The following is an 18,573-nucleotide window of genomic DNA, read 5'->3' on the forward strand; positions in this document are numbered from 1 at the left end:
TCTAAGAGACTACAGCATTTTGGGTATACAAGGACTGCGACCTGAAGGTTCAAGGAATAACCCTACTCGACATCCACCTTGGTCTCGGTACCCCAGACGGTGGAGCTTGAGGTACAACCTGACGGCCGAAAGAGACGAACTATTTGATCTGAATAAAGTGAGCTGATCCATGGATATGCGAGAACAAATAGTATAATCTAAATCTCAGCTAGATTAGAGTTACAGGTTTACTCTTATGTGCCAATTTAACAGGTCTATAACAGAGCCTCTGTCTTATTAATAGTGTTGAAGCACCTTCTAGATATACTATGACGAGATATAGTTTTTATGAAAATTATAATTAAGAATTTATTATAGCTATTATCTTTATAACTACTTGTTTGAGTATATTTAGTGCCTCCTTCGGGCCCATTATTTATTTACGTTTCGGGGTGAGACTGACGTGAAAGTTCAAGAACTGAAAACTTCGATGTTCTTGAGGATGACGTGAGTTTGAGGTTTTTGAGCGGACAGAAACGGAGGAGATGGTGAAGGATCAATAGTAATGTCGTGTTCTTTTTTCCGGAAAGTGAGTTCAAAGTGAGTATCGAGAGAATTTAGAGGCCTTAGTGTTGTGGTCAGGAACGGGACAGCAGGTTACATATGGGCCTAGGGTCGTCAAGCACGGCCGGCTCTCTTCAAACGAGTCAGGGTTCTGATGGGTCAGACCGCTTGGGATTTCGAAGAGGTAGTCAAGTGTATAAAGACAAGGTAGCGATGGAACAGAATATCTGATTTCATAAATTCTAACGTACTGAGTTCGTCATGCAGTGCGGCGCCTCGGAAAATCCGGGTCGTCAATATCAAAACCAACTGGGTCGGAGTAGCTACTGAGCATGGTAGTAATGCGAGACGATAGTTCACACGCTTCATGACCATTATTCCCAATATTTGGTGACTTAAACGTGTCACGAAGGCTAGTCTTGGTCTTACTTATGCCAAACCCTGGAAATGGACTCTGCGGTGCTGGTGCTTGTACCAGCTTCATCTCCATCATCCTTTTCGTCAGTGCACCAAGGACGAGGTACGTACATTTTTCATGCGGATCAGGGCTGTAGAAGATAGAGCCCTGTCTCTGAGCACAACCATCCGCAACCTTGGAATGTAATTTGTTCAAATCGTCAATCAGTCGCTGGATGTAGGTAGTCCGCTGCCTGTTCAACTTGTCTGCTCCAGTACCATAGATTAGTTGGGAGAACACAAAATATTTGTCATATCAAAATATTCATTGGGGGGGACACACCTATAATTTCTGGTGGGATTGGTAGGCCTTTGGCTGTGATCTCGCTTGTACTGTGGTCTTGAAGATATTGGGTCATTTTCCGAAATATATCCTTCTTATAAAAAACCCACGATATCAAAACCCAGTTTACAGCATTAAGATAGTTCAAAGTGGGGTCTTGATAGTTCCAAGATTGGCCAAAAGCAAAGGGTGGAGGTTTGATCTCCGGCGTGGTTGGGAGTTGACTCTCCAACGCGCGTATCCAAAGATCCGAAAAGACACTGACGGCGTCGTAGCATTCATAGTAGTCGACGACGGCGGCCATGCCCGTCAATGCTGACAGCGATATCACGGTCGGAACCTGACGCATCCGGCAGTGAACGATGCACATGAGGAGTATGAAAGGCAGTACCCTTGACTCCTGGATCTTAATCTCGACATTGCCTTGGGATTGAAGCTGCACGCCCTCGCTAAACTTGCTGCGAAGCATGCGGGTAAAATAAGGGCACGCTAAGGTCAGATGCTTCGAAGAGGCTTGAATCCGAAGTATTTTAGAGCTTGAGCCGAAATTTAGGTACGACGATCCGCCAAGCGTGTTGAATTGCACATCATCCAAGCGAGCAGGAAGGTCGTTGGGGGCGTTGTCCAGCACCAAAGTGACGTCTCCGTCTGGATCAAAAGTATAAGTCACAGTTTCCTTCGGATTGGCTCCCATGGTCGAAAGAGATACAATAGGTGTCGGTGTATCTGTCATTATGTAGACGGTAGCGGTTGGAGCCGGGAAGAAATGGAGATGGAGTTGTTGTGTTGTTGGAACCGAAACAACCCAAAGTCGAAAGTTGTTGGTTGATTTTGTCTTGCCCAGGCAGGTGTGTCCACGTGACTCCAGACACAGCTCTCTCTTCGGTCCGTTCTTACCCTCGTTGGTTTTGTAAGGAGGAAAACGTGGAGCGCATAGATTATGCTTGTAGTGGCTTCTAGGAGTTGGAGTGAGGTTAAAGCGCTTTAGTAAATTATGTTGGTATTGTAACCCACAACTAGCAACAACAAGATATACCAGTCCGGTGGAGACGTACTGAGGGAGGAGAGACAGATAATAATTGGGGACATTTATAATAGCGGACAAGTGCACTACTAAGTGGAAAGGGCACCAGTGTGACCTCGATATTTACTGTTTCTGTTAAGGTACAGTGAATATCGTCATGTTTATGAGAAATAGAAATTTGATGACATTCCTGTCCGACATTGATGTAATGCCAATTTATGCTCTACAAATTTTCAGCGGAAAAAGCGAATTTCATAACTTCAGTTGACTAGAATCCCATATGCTACATAACCAGGGAGAATAATCTACTCAAACAAGAAAACAAGAACCTTCCCAACGCCGTCAGCCGGCGAAACAAAACCATTAACCATCCAGAGCACAAGACCATCCCTAACGAGGGTAAACAAAAACATTTCATCCCAGGAACAACCAACAAAAGAGAAAAGAACAGGAAAAAAATAAAAATAAAAAACAACCTCAGACAAAACTATGAGTAAAATAAACCTCCAAATCCGGCTCATTCAAATCAAGCCCCCCGGGCATCTGGAAGCGCTCAAGCAGGGCCGCAGCACGCGACCAAAGCGAACAGTGCCGGTGTTCCCCGGCCCATCCATACTCAGCGCCCTCGACGCCTCTCACTTTCTGGCATTGCGAGACGATATTCTCGATCGAGAGGCCGCTGAAATCGGGATCCGTGGGCGGCGGGTGGATTCCCATTCTGCCCATCTCGGCATTGTACACGAGGCTGACGGATTCCGTGCACACGTCCCCGGCGAACGTCCCAATGGCGCTGCCGTACTCTTCGTGTTCTTTGAGGCAGCCTTGGGCGATTGTTGCGGGGAGGGTGTTGAGAAGCTGGATTAGGATGCCGAGGTGGTATTCGCGCGCGTTGTTGAGTTTGTCTAGAGGGTGTGTTAGTGACTGTCGCAATCCGGGTGTGGGAAGATGGCTTGGTGCGTACCGAGCACGATGTGTGGGATTGGGAGCATGGATGTCATGGCAATCTTGTCCGTGCTCATGGTTATGACATCGCGGGTCACGTCTGTGAAGATGTCGGTCCTGCGAAGTACCCAGGCGATCATCACCCAGCAGAGATGGAGGTCTGGAGGCGGGTTTGGGATTACGGAGTGCACGAGCCCATTAATCCACATGTCGCCGATAGATTTGACGGCCTCGAAGACGCCGTAGTAGTTCACGAGGATGGCCATGTCGCTCAGGATATAGTATGGGACGGCATTGGGGACCAGGTGGTTGCGGCAGTGGATCAGACACAGCATGTATACGAATGCGACGCCATTGCTTCTGGTGCGATGCACGAATCGGTGGTGTGGTATATGTCGGCCGCATTCGTTGTCCATGCTTCGGAGGAGAGCTGCAAAGTACGTGCTTCCTAGGATGAGGTGTCTCGAGGATAGGAGGAAGTGTACAGAGCGGCCCTGGGGGTCGACTTCCTCGTTAGATTCCCCGACCAGCAAGGGAAGGCTGATCATTCTGGTGACACTCAGGTAACCTGAGAGGAGGATTTCAATGAGCTTCGGGTGCAGACCGTATATTTCGAGAGTCACATCGCCGTGGCGGTCGAGGCAAAAGACATTCTCCGTGGACCTGATCGGAGGAGCCACAATGGGAGGCAGTGCAGTGGGAGGCATCTCGCACAGATCATGAACGCTCGACATCGTGGCGCTGAAGTGATGGAGATGTTAAAGAAGAGGAGAAGACTGCATTGTGTTGTGTTGTGTTGTGTTGTGTTGCTCTTGTTGAGAAATCCGCGCATTCATACAGCACCACGTGACCAGTGAATAGTAGGGTTGTTGCAAATTCCATTCACGCATGTTAGTGCTGTATGCTCTTTGTTTGTATGCTTAAATATAACCATAGCATTGCGTGGTGTGAATGACCAGATGGACAAAGAACAGATGAATCTGAAGAATGCCATTCTCTGAGCGGCCCAGGAAATCCTTATTCTGTCAGCGGCAGGTACCTGAGTTTGAGGGTGATGGATCATAACGTATTGATAAAGAGTTATCGCAGCATGAACATTGAATACCCATCAATTGAAGATAGTTCTCTCTTGTCGCTGAACCAGTTGTGATAAGGCGGTTTTCAACACTGAGCAGGAAGAAACAAACGGCTATGAGTCTGGACAGAGATGTGGAGTTCGAGAGAGAAATGCCCCTAAGATGACTTATCACTACAGAGAAGCTAGGTGCTTTATCTTTGATGAATATGCCCAAGCTCAGATATGATGTCTCCAGGATAATAATAGCATGGTGGACTGTCTTTGCTGGGGTTAGAGAACGGGACCTGGCGCTAGCGGTATTCATTCACTTTGCGGACCCATGGAATTGGTACCAGGAACATGGAATTCACCAGGACACGTCCATTACATGGACTTTGGGAGTAGAGAAGAGGTTGAAGCAGGAGGTACGTTCAGTGAACCTTAAGTTAGGGCTGCGGTTATTGTCCAAGGGCCCAGAGCACGCCAAACTAGAAGCTTCTTCGCTTGTAAGTCACAATACACCAGTCGGTTACTTCCACTCATAGGAGTAGATACTGCTTATCAACTCCCATGGTTACGGTTCTTGGTTGAATTCAGGAGACACAGTGAGCCCTAACCATGGACCATTTGAATCACTGCAGCAGTAACTTATATTTTGGCATTCTGGAGAGCCAGTCTATGCGCGATATCCGAATAGAGGTACTGCTGGTACTGCTCTAAGTTCGTAAGAGGGCTGGGCCCCTGCCGATGATCTGAATCTCTTATGCGACCGCCGCGGAGAAATACACCCAAGCCCCGCATGCGGTATTCTCGTAGAACGCCTGCGCAAGAGATATCCAGCAAATCACTTGACCCTGGTCTAATCATTACCGAGGAATCTTTTCTAATATTCGTGGCATTGGTTGCAGTTCGTTGCATATGCTCCGGAGGGTCTTACTGTCTGCGAGGGTGGCTCAACATACGGTGAGCCTCGCGGGATTATTGCTGAAATGAAGAGATATTATCGATTACTATTAATCAAATATATTACCAATTACATCAATTCAAGCCTAAGATGTAGTAGCCTAAACACCATCCACATCCAAAGGAACGCTCTCATACCGATCCCACCATGGTTCCCTCCCAGGCACGAACGGCAAAATCCCATCAAGAATCTCCTCAAGCCACCCCGGCAAAGAGCGCGGACTCGGCTGAATCATATCATGAAATGCGTCCCATTCCCGTTTTCCAACCTCCTCAACCCGCAGCGGAAACCGCGATACTAGAACCTGTTTTGCTAGAAAGTGGTTATGTTGCAGGGCATCTAACTCAGAGGCCTGGAGCCGGAATGGGGCGAGACGTAGCCTCTTCAGATGGCCTGAGGGTTGGTTGGTGGTTATGAGGGAGAAGATTTGCAGAGCGAGTTTTGTGTCCACGGCGGCATTGATGAATCCGTCTTTCATGAGTTGGGTTTTGGTGGCGGTGGTTTCGGATGTGGATTGGTGGATGTTGCAATCGAGTTCTAGGACCAGCTTGCGTAGGTTTTGGAAGTGGCCTAGGGCTCTATAAAAGTCGCATTCTGGTTTACTCCCTTTGGAGCGGAGGCATTGGATTTGGAGTTCTTCTAGGTGTGGAGAGATTGCTGCGAGCTGGATAACCTGCGACGGAGAAAACTTGGGATAGCAGTACCGTGTCTTGTTTGAGTCTGGTGCTGGTTCGAGAATTAGACCCCTGAGGGACCGGCCATGGACTTGAAGAATGTCGAATACACTGGATGCCTGCCGGAGGCCACGAAGATTGAGGAATTTGAGCGATGGGAAGAGCGTTATAGCTGAGACGGCCTCTTGGTCGTCAACGTCGCTTTCAGGCCAGTGTAATGGGTTCACCGTGATAAGCAGGCGTTCTAGACCTGGAAAAGCTATGGCGACGTCTCGCAGAACTTCCACCTCGCGGTATGCGTGGATATCTAGAGTGCGGAGACAGGAGAGGTCAACGGCTTCGGATAGTCTCAACAGGAGACTTTCATGAGCGCCGTCCAGCGTGAGTGTGTCTAGGACAGGTACGGGGGCGTGCTTGAATCGAGCGGCCATATCCCGCCAAGCGTTCTGGAATGTTTCCCATCTGGGATCATATTGGTATTTGTGGCGCCGGTGTGCGTGAATGACAAGGTTCTTCAGCTTGGGGGCAACGAAGATAAAGGGGAGTTGGTTGGTGAGGTTAACCCAGCCTGGGAGTGTACTATTTCTCCAGGTTGTGTCGATGGTCAGGGTGTGGAGATTGGAATATCGCAATAGACGACATATAGAATATGGGTCTCTATCGCCGGTCATTTGACTATGCCCCACGCTGTGAACTGCCCACACGTTAAGTTGGCAACTGGGATGGCGGCTCAAGGCTTCCTGCAGAGCAACTGGGAATGGACCAAGTGCGAAGAAGTCCAGGCTTTCCAGACAATGGAGGCGAGTTATAAGACAAGCCAGTGGTTCCCAACTGCCGTTGAAGGTCCCAAAGCAGCTTCGATCAGGAACTCGACTCTCCGTGATACGGACGTCCATAACGCCCTCTGTTCTCGGCGACAGGAGGTGATTATAGCGTGTACCCCATTGACGTGTTCTCCTCGAGGTTAAGGTTGGATGAGTCCGTGACCTGTCTTTGGTCGCCAGAAAAAGCTGCCGTGCGTGACGAAGGTACTGATGTCCCAGTTTGCCTACTCGCAGCTGGTCGATATCATCTTGGACGGCCCTAGCGTCTAGGATGTCGAGGTCTAGTGAACGGTATAATAACGGTGTTGCTATATGACAACATACATTGTTCACCAGTCGCAGTGAAGCAAGATCCCGTCGTGGCCCATCCTCGGCGAGCTGTATTAGTTAGCCTTTACTTTACGACCGGCAGTAGAGAGCATACTTCGTGGCCTATCTGGTACCATATATCGAAGGGGAGGTTGGCCATTTCGAACCAGAAAGATACTAGAACGAGGAGACGAACCTGAGAAGCAGCGTGCTCTAGGATACAGAGGAGAGAAGTGGGGTGCAGGAATACGAAATGCTTAGCAGTGCATTTAAACCCGCAGCGTCCGAGTCCCCGGATTTGGGTTTGCGCTGCGGGGAGAGCCATCACGCAGTGCCCGGTGACCTGGTGGCGCGAGTGCCATCTGTGGTTCCTTACTATCATACGTTGTCTGGCTTTGACAAATGAAGTTAGCTGGCATACCTGGCAGGTTTTACGCACTGATGGTTTGGTCCCGTCTAGCCCTAAACATGGAGAATGGCACCTTCGCTGTATTCTTGGGCATATATTCAATTATTACGCTGCTCCTCTTTATTTCCCATAATATACCCTATAACCAACTAGTAATAAACAGTTACCTAGTTACACCTGCAGCCGCCCAACTCCGCCGCCCTATAAATACAACCACCAACGAGGCAGTGCACGACGTCATAATTATCCTTCTGCCTACATCAACCAACTACTTAAACAACCAAACTCACCGACCAAACACCACCTATAATAAAATACACCATACTCATCAACGACAATGTCAAACCTTACAAACAACAAAGCCTGGACCACAGGCAAAAAACACTTCGACAAGGCCTGGTCCGCCCTTGACAAACTCGGCACGCCCGCGAACCGCCTCAGCAACAAACTCGGCTCTGAAGCTTTCTGGCCGATGGAACTGGATAAGGAGAGCGAGAAGAGCGCGCGCATTTTGCGCAGTTTCTGTAAGGATGGGGTTTATGTTGATGAGAAGGATACGTCTGCCTCAGCCTCAGCCTCAGCCCCAACTCCGCCGGCGACGACTGCGACTGCGACCGGCAAGAAGAAGAAGGAATTCGAAAATAAACCCACCGGGAAAGCAAAAGTGCTGCAGAAGATTCCCGCGCAGGTGATAAAGCAAGCAAAAGGAATCGCGATCTTCACTGCCATGCGCACAGGGCTATGGTTCAGTGGTTCTGGAGGGAGCGGGGTCCTTATCGCTAAAAGCCAAGAGACAGGGCAGTGGAGCGCACCGTCAGGGTTGATGCTGCATACCGCCGGTTTGGGGTTCCTTGCTGGTGCGGATATCTACGACTGTGTTATGGTGATTAATACGTGGGAGGCGTTGGAGGCGTTTACGAAGGTGCGGGTTACGCTGGGCAGTGAGATCTCTGTTGTTGCGGGCCCGGTGGGCGTGGGAGGCGTTTTGGAGAGTGAAATTCATAAGCGACAGGCGCCGATTTGGACATATGTCAAGAGTCGGGGGTTGTATGCGGGTGCTCAGATTGACGGGACGATTGTGATTGAGCGCAATGACGAGAATGAGCGGTTCTATGGGCGGAAGGTCCCTGTTAAGGAGATTCTGGGAGGGACGGTCACGACGGCGAGTAAAGAAGTGGCTGGGCTGGTGCAGACGCTGTATGCTGCACAGGGGGATAAGCCGTTTGAACAGGCTGCCAATGTTCCTGGAGGGCCCAGTCCGAGTGATGTGCCTGGGGATCTACCGAATCCTCCTCCGGGCTATACAGCGCAGCCCCCGCCGCCTCCGCCGCCAACAGGTGCTGCACAGCAGTACTACTCGGGGGAGCCCTTTGGGAACCCTGCGCAGCATTCAGGGACAGGCCCGGATACGGGAAATCCAGGGCAGCAGGCAGGTCCTCCTGGCCAGACCTTCGGGGAACCACACCCTGGTAACCAAGGGAATCCCCCATTTCCAGGGCCTACAGGGCGATAGCTGAGTTCGCCTTTCTGTTCTATGTACACTTTGCAAATACAATAACCCACTTAGAATACCACACTATAATAAGCAAACTTGCACATATCCTGGAGTTATCGTGAGAACAAAGCTTGTATGGGCATACGGTAATCCGCGTAATGTACTGCTATCTCGATACACGGAAACTGCCGGACGAATCAGTTCAGGACGGAAAAACAGACACTTCCGGGGCCTTGAGGAGGTGGCCCTTACTGTTGAAGCGGGGCAGAAGACACTTGCGATTGACTGGCATTCCAGTTTCCAATCCATTCACAATTCTCACTTATTTCCCGCATCAGACGGCAAAGCTTCAGCCATGACTTGCCAACTCGGTTCTCGCACTTCTGCTTGCTGCGGTGGACAGTCCAAAGAGATCAAGCCCATGGATGCATGTGCTCCCAAAACTCCCGGCCAAGGCCCAGGGAGCTGCTGTACCGGGACAACACAGAAACCACAGGAAGAGGCCAACGAACCTGAATGCTGCAAAGATAAGCCATCTCCGTGCTGTGACATCTCTTGCGTTGATCGCATCGCCCTGCGCGAGTGCGATAAAAAACAAGTTCTATCACCTAACAATGCATCTCCAAGTAAGTTCCAATGTGCTTTCACTGATTGCCATCCCAATCCACTGCATTAACACCGACTGTAGGTCTTCTGAGCTCGGGCTGTAAAAGCTCCGACGGCAACCCATGCGACCAACACCGCCGTTCCGCGCGTGCCAAATACGCAGCGACTCTCGAAGCCCTGGGCTGTATATGCCGGGCTTTGATAGCCCTTGGGCAAGAATCGTGCTGTGCACCGCCGAGAGGGCCTTCCCTTCGCAATCAGCGTCGCTCGGCGGAATCTTCCCGCGGTATTCTGCAGCCTTCTCGTGATTCCTGCTGCCAGGGGCGTGCTTTGGGTCCACGGAAACGCTGTAGCGCAAGTCCGGAGGGAAAGGGAGAGACAAAACCGAGCAGCTGTCACAGCGCCCCTAGGGTGTCTGCGGTTCCTAAACAGTGCTCTAGTGGCTGTTGCACTACACCTGAGACGTCCGCGCCCGTTGATCAGCGCACTTCTCTTCAGGATTGCGGTAAATCAAAAATCAGTCCGTCTTTGACCACCCGGCAAGGCTTGCCTTCTGGAAAGGAAGCTTCTGGGCCCCGTGGCTGCTCCTCCGGCTGCTGCAGTATGCCTAGGTCGCCCACTGGTGCCTTCCCAGGAGAAAGCTCAAAAAATACCGATACATACTCAGGCGGCTGCTGCAGTAAATCCGCGCTTCCAACCTGCGGCGTCACCGAAGATAAGGCTATAGAGGTCATCCCAAGCACCGCTATCCCTGACCTCGAACAAGGTATCACGAGCCAAGAGCATATCGTTTTGAGCATATCTGGAATGACCTGCACTGGATGCGAAACCAAGCTTAAGCGAAATCTGGGCACACTACAATCAGTCCACAATCTTAAAACTAGCTTGGTGCTGTCGCGGGCAGAATTTGACCTTAATGTCGGTATTCAGTCACTTGATGAAGTGTTTAGGCACTTGGAAAAGACAACCGAGTTCAAATATGAAAGGGTCACGGACCGAGGATCGCGCGTGGACATTGTCGTCCCTAATGCTTCCGAATTTATCAAGCAAGATTGGCCTCGTGGTGTGACCGAGGTGACTCTCATTGATGAGCGAACCGTGAATGTCGCTTTTGATGCCACGAAAATCGGAGCCAGAAGTCTGCTGCAGCATGGCTGGGAGAGACCGCTATGTTTGGCTGCTCCGCGTCCTGATCCAGCTCTCGCGGCTGGAAGCAAACATGTGCGGCACATGGGATATATGACTATTCTGTCCATTATCTTGACGGTACCTGTCCTGGTCCTTGCTTGGGCTCCTCTTCCAGAGAGGGAAATTGCTTATGGCTCTGCCTCGTTGGCCCTGGCAACAGTCGTCCAAGTCGTTATTGCCGGCCCGTTCTATCCAAAGGCATTGAAAGCGTTGATCTTCTCTAGGATCATTGAGATGGACCTGCTCATTGTGTTGAGTACAACCGCGGCCTATATTTTTTCCGTGGTCTCTTTTGGATACCTTGTTGCCGGCCAGCCACTGGCTACTGGTGAGTTCTTCGAGACAAGCACTTTGCTTGTCACTTTGATCATGGTTGGTCGGTATGTCGCGGCACTTGCTCGCCAGAAGGCCGTCGAATCCGTCTCGCTCCGGTCACTACAGACGCCTACTGCCATTCTCGTGAACGATTCTGGGGTGAATGAGAAAGATATAGATGTCCGACTCCTTCAGTACGGGGACCTCTTCAAGGTCATTCCAGACTCTAAGATCCCAACCGACGGGACAGTTGTCGGAGGATCATCTGAGGTCGACGAATCAATGATTACTGGGGAGTCAATTCCAGTAGACAAATTTCCTGGATCTGCCGTTCTCGCAGGATCCATAAATGGCTCTGGGACGCTGATTGTCAAGTTGACACGGCTTCCTGCTGATAATACGATCTCCATGATTGCGAACATGGTCGATCAAGCCAAGCTGTCCAAGCCAAAGATGCAAGATATCGCGGACCGAGTGGCGAGCTACTTTGTACCTGTTGTGGTTACTCTAACAATCATCACGTTTGTTATTTGGATTGCTGTAGGTATCGCAGTGCGAAACCAGTCTGGATCCCGAGCCACCACTGAAGCAATAACCTATGCTATTACTGTACTCATTGTCTCGTGCCCTTGCGCTATCGGCTTGGCGGTACCCATGGTTATTGTTATAGCCAGTGGTGTTGCTGCTGAGCGAGGCGTTATCATTAAGACTGCTGACAGTATCGAGGTCGCCTACAAGGCTTCCCATGTTGTATTCGACAAGACCGGCACTCTCACCCGAGGCAAACTCACGGTTGCAGCTGAGCATATAGACAACACGAACGATTCCATGTCCCTACTCCTCGGTCTAATTGGGAGCAACAAGCACCCAATTTCTGCTGCGGTGGCCGCACACCTTAAAGCGAGAGGCATATCAGCGTCTACCGTCACTAATACAAAAGTACTAACTGGCAACGGTGTAGAAGGCTCTGCATCAGGCCTTACACTACGAGCGGGAAACTCACGGTGGCTCAACGTCTTGTCTAATCCGCAAGTCCAATCCGTCCTTGAACAAGGGTATACAGCATTCTGCTTCACAGTCAACGACACCCTCGCCGCCGTCTTTGGCTTAGAAGACTCACTCCGCCCGGACGCCCTTGAAACTGTCACTAGACTGCAGGAGCGTGGTATATTAGTTCACCTCCTCTCAGGTGATGATGACACCCCCGTACGCTCTATCGCAAGACAACTCAGCATCCCAGCTCAAAACATCCGCTCCCGCTGCACCCCAGCTGACAAGCAGGCCTACATCCAAGCCCTCGGACCCTCACCCCATCAACAGCCACGCATGAAAACACCAGCAACCATATTCATAGGTGACGGAACAAACGACGCCATCGCCCTCGCCTCCTCCACAATCGGTGTACACATGAACCAGGAAACAGGGAGTGACGTTGCCAAATCCGCCGCAGATGTTGTGCTCATGCGGCCCAGCCTGCTCGGCCTTCTGACGATGATCAACATCAGCGAGAAAGCGGTCAGGAGGATCAAGTTTAATTTCGGGTGGAGCTTTGTTTATAACCTGTTCGCGGTGCTGCTCGGGGCTGGCGCCTTTGTGGATGCGAGGATTCCGCCGAAATTTGCGGGCTTGGGCGAGTTGGTTAGTGTTTTGCCTGTTGTTGTTGCAGCGGTGCTTTTGAGGTGGTCTAGGGTTTAATTGCATGATTATAAGACTTGGTGGAAGTCTAGTACTCGCCAGCTGGGTGAATTGGAGATAGCTTCATTATCATCGGCCCCAGTCGACCTCCGCTTGCGCTGTTTCAACCATTTCATGGTATCGTTGACGAATCTATAGCTGACCACAATTTGCACGCCCTTTTTAACAAGGATTAAACTATGGATAAGCCACAGATAACGTTCTTTCATGGCCGAAATCTCCAGGAGTAGGACAGTATAATAGGCGACGTTCCCACCCGCGTAGTAGTTGGCAAAGTCGCTCTTCCAGGAACATAGTAAGATTACTTCTAAAGCTAAAGGCAAGGAATAATGTTGGGTTATCATACAATAAGATAGCATTAACTAGGATACCCTGCGCGAGTTCTTCATATTCTAGAATAGTGTTGATAATGACTTTAAAAGCCTTATATAGACCATAACATGTGTTGATCCGGGGAAACAGAGTACGGCGTGTTAATTAGTAGAGTATAAATAGGCTAAGGGTAGTTATTGGAGACTCTAAACTTTCTTTCCAGGATAAAAATAAATAACACCCTAACTAATTATTCTGAATTATTAGTTAACTAATGGATTGAGACACATAGAGCCATGTTTCCTGCGACAGCCAAACAAAACGAGTGGTTGGAAGAGCATCTTCGATCCAGGCTACCTTCTCACCTCAGATTCGTCCGCCAATAATATCATGGACCGTGCCGTGTCCGCGCCATAGCTGAAAAGTGAAAACTGGTCTGACAGCGGTATCTGCTCGATTCGTTGGTCGGGGATGGCATCGCAAATGACGTGTATGACTATGGGCCTGCAATTTGCCCTAGACACGGGTGGAACATACCCCGACGGAGTTTATATTATCAGGTCTTGCAGCGAAAGTGCGGCTTAGATTACTGCTGGTGGGTTTGTTGGCTTGCGAGTTGCTGACTGTATCATCAGGCTTGTAGGAGTTGGTTGATTGGCTCTCTGCATTGGAATCAATGACCTAGTTAGGAGCTGGAAGATAATAAAGGATGATAACGTTCATTTTTGGACTCATTTCGCTAACAATCAAGACATGTATTGCGTCTCTATCAAACAAAGGAAATAAACAAGAAATAAACAAGAAATAAAATCACGCTGAAATATCAACGCTGAAGGCAAAACTAAGAAAAAGCCACCGTCTCATCCACACCCCCTTAAACAGCATGACTCTCACGCTGGTACCAGTTACGCGAGGGGTCCGTCTGCGTAAGCGAAATCTCCGAGTCCCCAGCAGCAGCCTTGCTGTAGTCACCACCCTTTCCACGAGTCGACCAGACAGCCCGGTGCCACTGGGCTTTCCATACAAGACCGGGGTGGAAGACAGTCAAGCAAATGACTGCAATGGCAATCATAGCCGCTTCGAGGATCATAAAGGTGACTTCATCGTTGGCAAGTTCACCATCGAAGCCCTCGGACAGCTCAGCGCATCGGAAAATCGATCGGACGATGATGACCAATGTTGCGACGCCGAGACCAATCAGGGATGCCTTGAAGAAGGGCTTTGCGCGGAGAGCATCGAATTCAATGTTGAAGTCTGAGCGTGGTGCCTTGCGCACGCGCAGGAAGAAGTACGAGGACATGGCAGTGAAGATGAACAGGCTGACGACCTGCCACGCAAGACCGGCGATCATGATGTTGACTCCGAGATCGCTCTGGTCCTTGTCGTCGTCTGGGGCGGAGGACGCGATGCCGCCGCCGAGAGCCTGGAGGACGAGCGCGATGACGTCGAAGGTGATGAATGTGATTGTGTAGGTGCGAGGCTTGAAGTAGGAGATCTTTTCACCGTAGGCGACGACGACACGGGAGAGGGTGAGGTAGATGGCTGCCGTGAGGAATGCTGGGGCGATGGTTAGGGCGACGAGGTATTGGAGGAAGGCGTCGCCGTTGAAGGGGTCGTCGTGCAAGCTGATGCGGCCAGCGTAGCCGACAACTTCACCGATGAGGCCGAAGAACATGGCGATGCTGAAGGTCCATGTTTTGTAGCGGATGCCCAGGCCGATATGGGCGATGAGAACCGCGCCGAAGATGGCGATGAAGAGGATCTGGCCCCAGAAGACGGGGAGATATCCCACTGAGGCCATACTCATGGGGCATGTCTCCAGGGTGCACAGCTCCTGCTCGTTCAGGAGCGTTGCGTTGGGGTACCTTGGGTCTTCCATTGTGAAGTAGATAGAAATGCTGATTGAAATAGAAATAAACTGTTGATGCGTTGCTGAAGATGTGCTGGAGATGATGCTGAGAACGATGGGAATACAGACCCTTAAATAAACATGACCTCTATACCAGGGTCCAGAGAGTCAGCCTTGATGTTGGCAGTGCTGGATATCAACTCCACAGTGGAAATCCAGCTACCTAGCGAGCTGACACGCTGGATTCACCGTGAGTCGGGGCGTTTGTCCGAACAAGTCAATTAAGCTCGTCCGCAGGGATCTGATTGGGCGCGTCGTACGGAGTAAAGACGCTCAGTCTGACTCCGGAGTCCAGTTAGTCCTGGATCATTCACTGCCGACCCACCGCTGCCTTAACAACCAGGCTGTGCTAGCCAGATCGCCGCGCTGCCACTCACCGTCCGGCTCTCTATTTTTATTCTTACGGTAGAGCCTATGAGATGGCCTGATTCCGCCGATCGCACCATATTTGTCTGACTCGTTCCCGACGAAATTGCCAGGGACCTCAGCCCTCTGTCGAGTCGGCGGCGGATTCGTCCGTGCCCGGCTTCGTATCTTGCTCCTCTGGACGCCTTCAGGCTGCGACATTCCGCCCCCATCTTGCAATTACCGGTCGGCTTTGATGCAATCTAGGCCCGGTCGGCGTCGATATTTTTACAAGTGCTCGATACAGGAAAGCACCAACGTCGACCCTGGGAGAAGCTCCCACGTGGTCTGCATGTTTCATAAAGTATTCGTCTGCCTTGCCCTAATCCCGACTCGCTCCTGTCGGGTTTCTTTCACGCCGCTGGTGGAATATGATCGCAAGCCATCTCCCTTTTTTCGTAGTAAAATGGCGTGAGCGCAAGTAATTTTTCTGATCTTGCTCACGTCGGACATTAAGCATACCTATCGCCGCCGGCGTAACTCCTGTATCTCCGCATACACCGCTATATATAAACACCACAACACCAAATCAGCCATCACAATCAGCCATTACAATAAATAAAAAGAATAACAAATAAAAAATAACAATGTCCTTCTCTACCTGCTGTCTCAAAACCTTCAAATGGAACGGCACCCCAACAGGCCAAATCGGCACCCTCGCCAATAACCAAGCCTACATCGCCAGCCCTACCACAACGAACCCTAATAATAATCCCAAATCCACGACTGCAATCCTAATAGTCCACGACCTCCTCGGCTGGACATTCCCCAACGCCCGCCTCCTCGCAGACCACTACGCCTCCGAAGCAAACGCAACAGTCTACATCCCCGACTTCTTCGGCGACGAGGTCCTCCCCTTCGAGCCCTTACTCGCGGGCCGGTTCCACGAGGTTGATCTACCGGCGTTTAGGGCGAGGAACGCCCGGGAGATCCGGGAGCCGGAGATTTTTAAATGCGCCCGGGCGCTGCGTGGAAAGTACGATGTTGTTGTTGCTGTCGGGTTCTGTTATGGCGGCTGGGCGGTTTTTAGACTTGGGGCGCAGCAGTATATCAATCATGATGGGATAGAGGGGAGACCGAGAGCGCTTGTTGATGCTATCACGGCGGCACATCCTAGTCTTCTAACGAAGGAGGATATCGATGGGGTTACGGTGCCTGTGCAGATTCTGGCGCCGGAGCTAGATCCGATATTTACGCCGGAGTTGAAGGGGTATACGTTTGAGTCGTTGCAGAGGAGAGGGGTACCGTTTGACTGGCAGCATTTTCCGGGCGTTGAGCATGCGTGTATGACGCGGGGAGATGAGAATAAGCCTGGTGAGAGGAGGGCGCTGGAGACGGGGAAGAATGCAGCTGTTGCGTGGGTGAAGCAGGTTGAGATATCCGTTGAGCAATCTTAGTTTATCATTGAAACATGAAATATAGCGTATTGACTATAAACATTCAGGATGAATAGTGAATATAAACATTGACTCGTTGGAGACAATGCGGGGTCACCGAGTCACCGAATCACGTCACACACAAACCAACCGACCATCTGCATCTTCCACATCTTCCTGCCCAGCGCGACTATTCAACGGCTCACCATGTCCGACACCTTCTCTTCAATCCCCATCATCGACTGGCGCCGCCTGCAGGACCCCGCGACGAAGCAGGCAGCCTTGGACGATCTACGCGAGGCCATCTTCGTCGTGGGGTTCTTGTACCTGACGAATCATGGACTGGAGGTACTCAGTTTCCGTTGTATTTTGATGAAAAAGGCTAATAGGTTAAGGGTCTCGTGGCGAAAACACACGCGAAACTCCCAGAACTGTTTGATCTCCCTGCGGAGGTTAAGGAGAAGTGCGACATGATTAACTCGCCCTCCTTCGTGGGGTATACGCGTCTCGGCGCTGAGACTACAGCCACAAAGACGGATCTGCGAGAGGTACGTCCCCGCCTATCTGAATATTTTCACCGGCTAATGATCGAAGCAATACGACTTTGGCACGCCGGGGATGAAAACCTGGACAGAGGGCGACAATATCTGGGAGCGGCTGGAGGGGAACAGCCAGGTACCGAAGACCCATACTGATAACCACGGACACGACACTAAGTTCAACAGTATCCCGATGTCCCCGGGGTAAAAGAACTAGTCGAAGACTACATCGCCAAATCCGCCACCCTGTCGCAGCAATTCATGCGCTTCGTCTCCGAATGTCTGTCCCTTCCACCGGACACCTTCGTCGACTTCAAGGGGAACATGGACCGGCTCAAGTTCGTCAAGTACCCGCAGTCCCCGCCGGACTCGCAGGGCGTTGGTCCGCACAAGGACTCTACCGGTTTATTCACCTTCCTGTCGCAGGACAATACAGGTGGTCTGCAGGTTCTGAATAAAAACGGACAGTGGATTGACGCGCCCCCGATTGAGGGAAGTCTGGTCGTGAATGTCCAGCAAGGTCTTGAAGCCATCACGGGCGGGATCTGTGCGGCGACGACGCATCGGGTTATTGTGTGTCCCCGTCCTTATACCAGCGTGCGTTAGCTTTATGGCAGGAGTGCTAATGGGATTGTGTAGGCCCCGACAACCAAAACCCGTTATAGCATCCCCTTCTTCCTCGGGGTGCGCATGGACCTAACGCTAGACCAGCTCCGCGACTCGGGTGCGCATATCGTCGCGCGCATCCCGGCGTCTGATGATAGGAAGAAGCGCGCTGTTGACGTTCCGAGCGAGTTTCTGTCGCCTTTGTATTCTTGTGTAAGTACTCCCACACCTTCTTAAAGTCTACCTATCGAGTTAGGACCGGGGTTGTGCTGATTGCATGGATTAGTTTGGCGAGGCGTATCTGCGGAATCGCATTCTAAGCCATCCGGACGTTGGGAGGAAGTGGTATCCGGAGTTATATGAGAAGTATTCGAGGCAGGTTCTTGCTTAAGAACATAGTCTGGGTGCAGGTTTTGTCGGATTTTCAGTGTATTTTTTTGACGTCCAATATGGAGCCTTAGTAACATCACTGGTAAAAATAAGGGATTGGGCCTAGTAAACTGCCGGCTGACATGCTACCAGTTTACTACAAGAAGATATTGTTAATTCTAAGATGTAGGCTCTCAGCACTACGTTTCATTTCCCTTAGTGCCTACATCTCTTGACCTTGGTATATTAGGCTCTAAATTACCCTGATTTTAC

The 18,573-nt window shown here is 50.7% G+C and overlaps 8 protein-coding genes across 8 annotated transcripts; 4 read left to right on the forward strand and 4 right to left on the reverse strand.

Annotated features, from left to right (window-relative positions):
* Positions 1-802: 802 nt before the first annotated feature.
* APUU_71150A (uncharacterized protein) lies at positions 803-2,015 on the reverse strand (the record flags this gene model as incomplete). The annotated part of the gene is made up of 2 exons (XM_041696103.1): positions 803-1,206; positions 1,283-2,015. The coding sequence occupies 2 exons, from the start codon at positions 2,013-2,015 to the stop codon at positions 803-805; spliced, it is 1,137 nt and encodes a 378-aa protein (XP_041561766.1).
* Positions 2,016-2,611: 596 nt separating this feature from the next.
* APUU_71151A (uncharacterized protein) lies at positions 2,612-3,982 on the reverse strand (the record flags this gene model as incomplete). The annotated part of the gene is made up of 3 exons (XM_041696104.1): positions 2,612-2,635; positions 2,811-3,208; positions 3,268-3,982. The coding sequence occupies 3 exons, from the start codon at positions 3,980-3,982 to the stop codon at positions 2,612-2,614; spliced, it is 1,137 nt and encodes a 378-aa protein (XP_041561767.1).
* Positions 3,983-5,369: 1,387 nt separating this feature from the next.
* APUU_71152A (uncharacterized protein) lies at positions 5,370-7,236 on the reverse strand (the record flags this gene model as incomplete). The annotated part of the gene is made up of 2 exons (XM_041696105.1): positions 5,370-7,145; positions 7,192-7,236. 2 exons carry the CDS (start codon positions 7,234-7,236, stop codon positions 5,370-5,372), a joined length of 1,821 nt encoding a protein of 606 aa, XP_041561768.1.
* A 586-nt stretch (positions 7,237-7,822) lies between these two features.
* Positions 7,823-8,998, forward strand: APUU_71153S (DUF500 and UBA/TS-N domain protein; the record flags this gene model as incomplete). The annotated part of the gene is made up of 1 exon (XM_041696106.1): positions 7,823-8,998. One exon carries the CDS (start codon positions 7,823-7,825, stop codon positions 8,996-8,998), a length of 1,176 nt encoding a protein of 391 aa, XP_041561769.1.
* Positions 8,999-9,335: 337 nt separating this feature from the next.
* APUU_71154S (cation-transporting P-type ATPase PCA1) lies at positions 9,336-12,784 on the forward strand (the record flags this gene model as incomplete). The annotated part of the gene is made up of 2 exons (XM_041696107.1): positions 9,336-9,606; positions 9,669-12,784. 2 exons carry the CDS (start codon positions 9,336-9,338, stop codon positions 12,782-12,784), a joined length of 3,387 nt encoding a protein of 1,128 aa, XP_041561770.1.
* A 1,186-nt stretch (positions 12,785-13,970) lies between these two features.
* APUU_71155A (RTA1 domain-containing protein) lies at positions 13,971-14,975 on the reverse strand (the record flags this gene model as incomplete). Its single annotated transcript, XM_041696108.1, has 1 exon — positions 13,971-14,975. One exon carries the CDS (start codon positions 14,973-14,975, stop codon positions 13,971-13,973), a length of 1,005 nt encoding a protein of 334 aa, XP_041561771.1.
* Positions 14,976-15,997: 1,022 nt separating this feature from the next.
* Positions 15,998-16,807, forward strand: APUU_71156S (dienelactone hydrolase family protein; the record flags this gene model as incomplete). The annotated part of the gene is made up of 1 exon (XM_041696109.1): positions 15,998-16,807. One exon carries the CDS (start codon positions 15,998-16,000, stop codon positions 16,805-16,807), a length of 810 nt encoding a protein of 269 aa, XP_041561772.1.
* A 186-nt stretch (positions 16,808-16,993) lies between these two features.
* APUU_71157S (isopenicillin N synthase family dioxygenase) lies at positions 16,994-18,322 on the forward strand (the record flags this gene model as incomplete). The annotated part of the gene is made up of 6 exons (XM_041696110.1): positions 16,994-17,134; positions 17,182-17,334; positions 17,381-17,461; positions 17,512-17,898; positions 17,965-18,144; positions 18,218-18,322. 6 exons carry the CDS (start codon positions 16,994-16,996, stop codon positions 18,320-18,322), a joined length of 1,047 nt encoding a protein of 348 aa, XP_041561773.1.
* Between the last annotated feature and the right edge of the window lie 251 nt (positions 18,323-18,573).

The sequence above is a fragment of the Aspergillus puulaauensis genome, chromosome 7 (assembly GCF_016861865.1).
Source record: "Aspergillus puulaauensis MK2 DNA, chromosome 7, nearly complete sequence".
In the NCBI taxonomy this organism is placed as follows: domain Eukaryota; kingdom Fungi; phylum Ascomycota; class Eurotiomycetes; order Eurotiales; family Aspergillaceae; genus Aspergillus; species Aspergillus puulaauensis.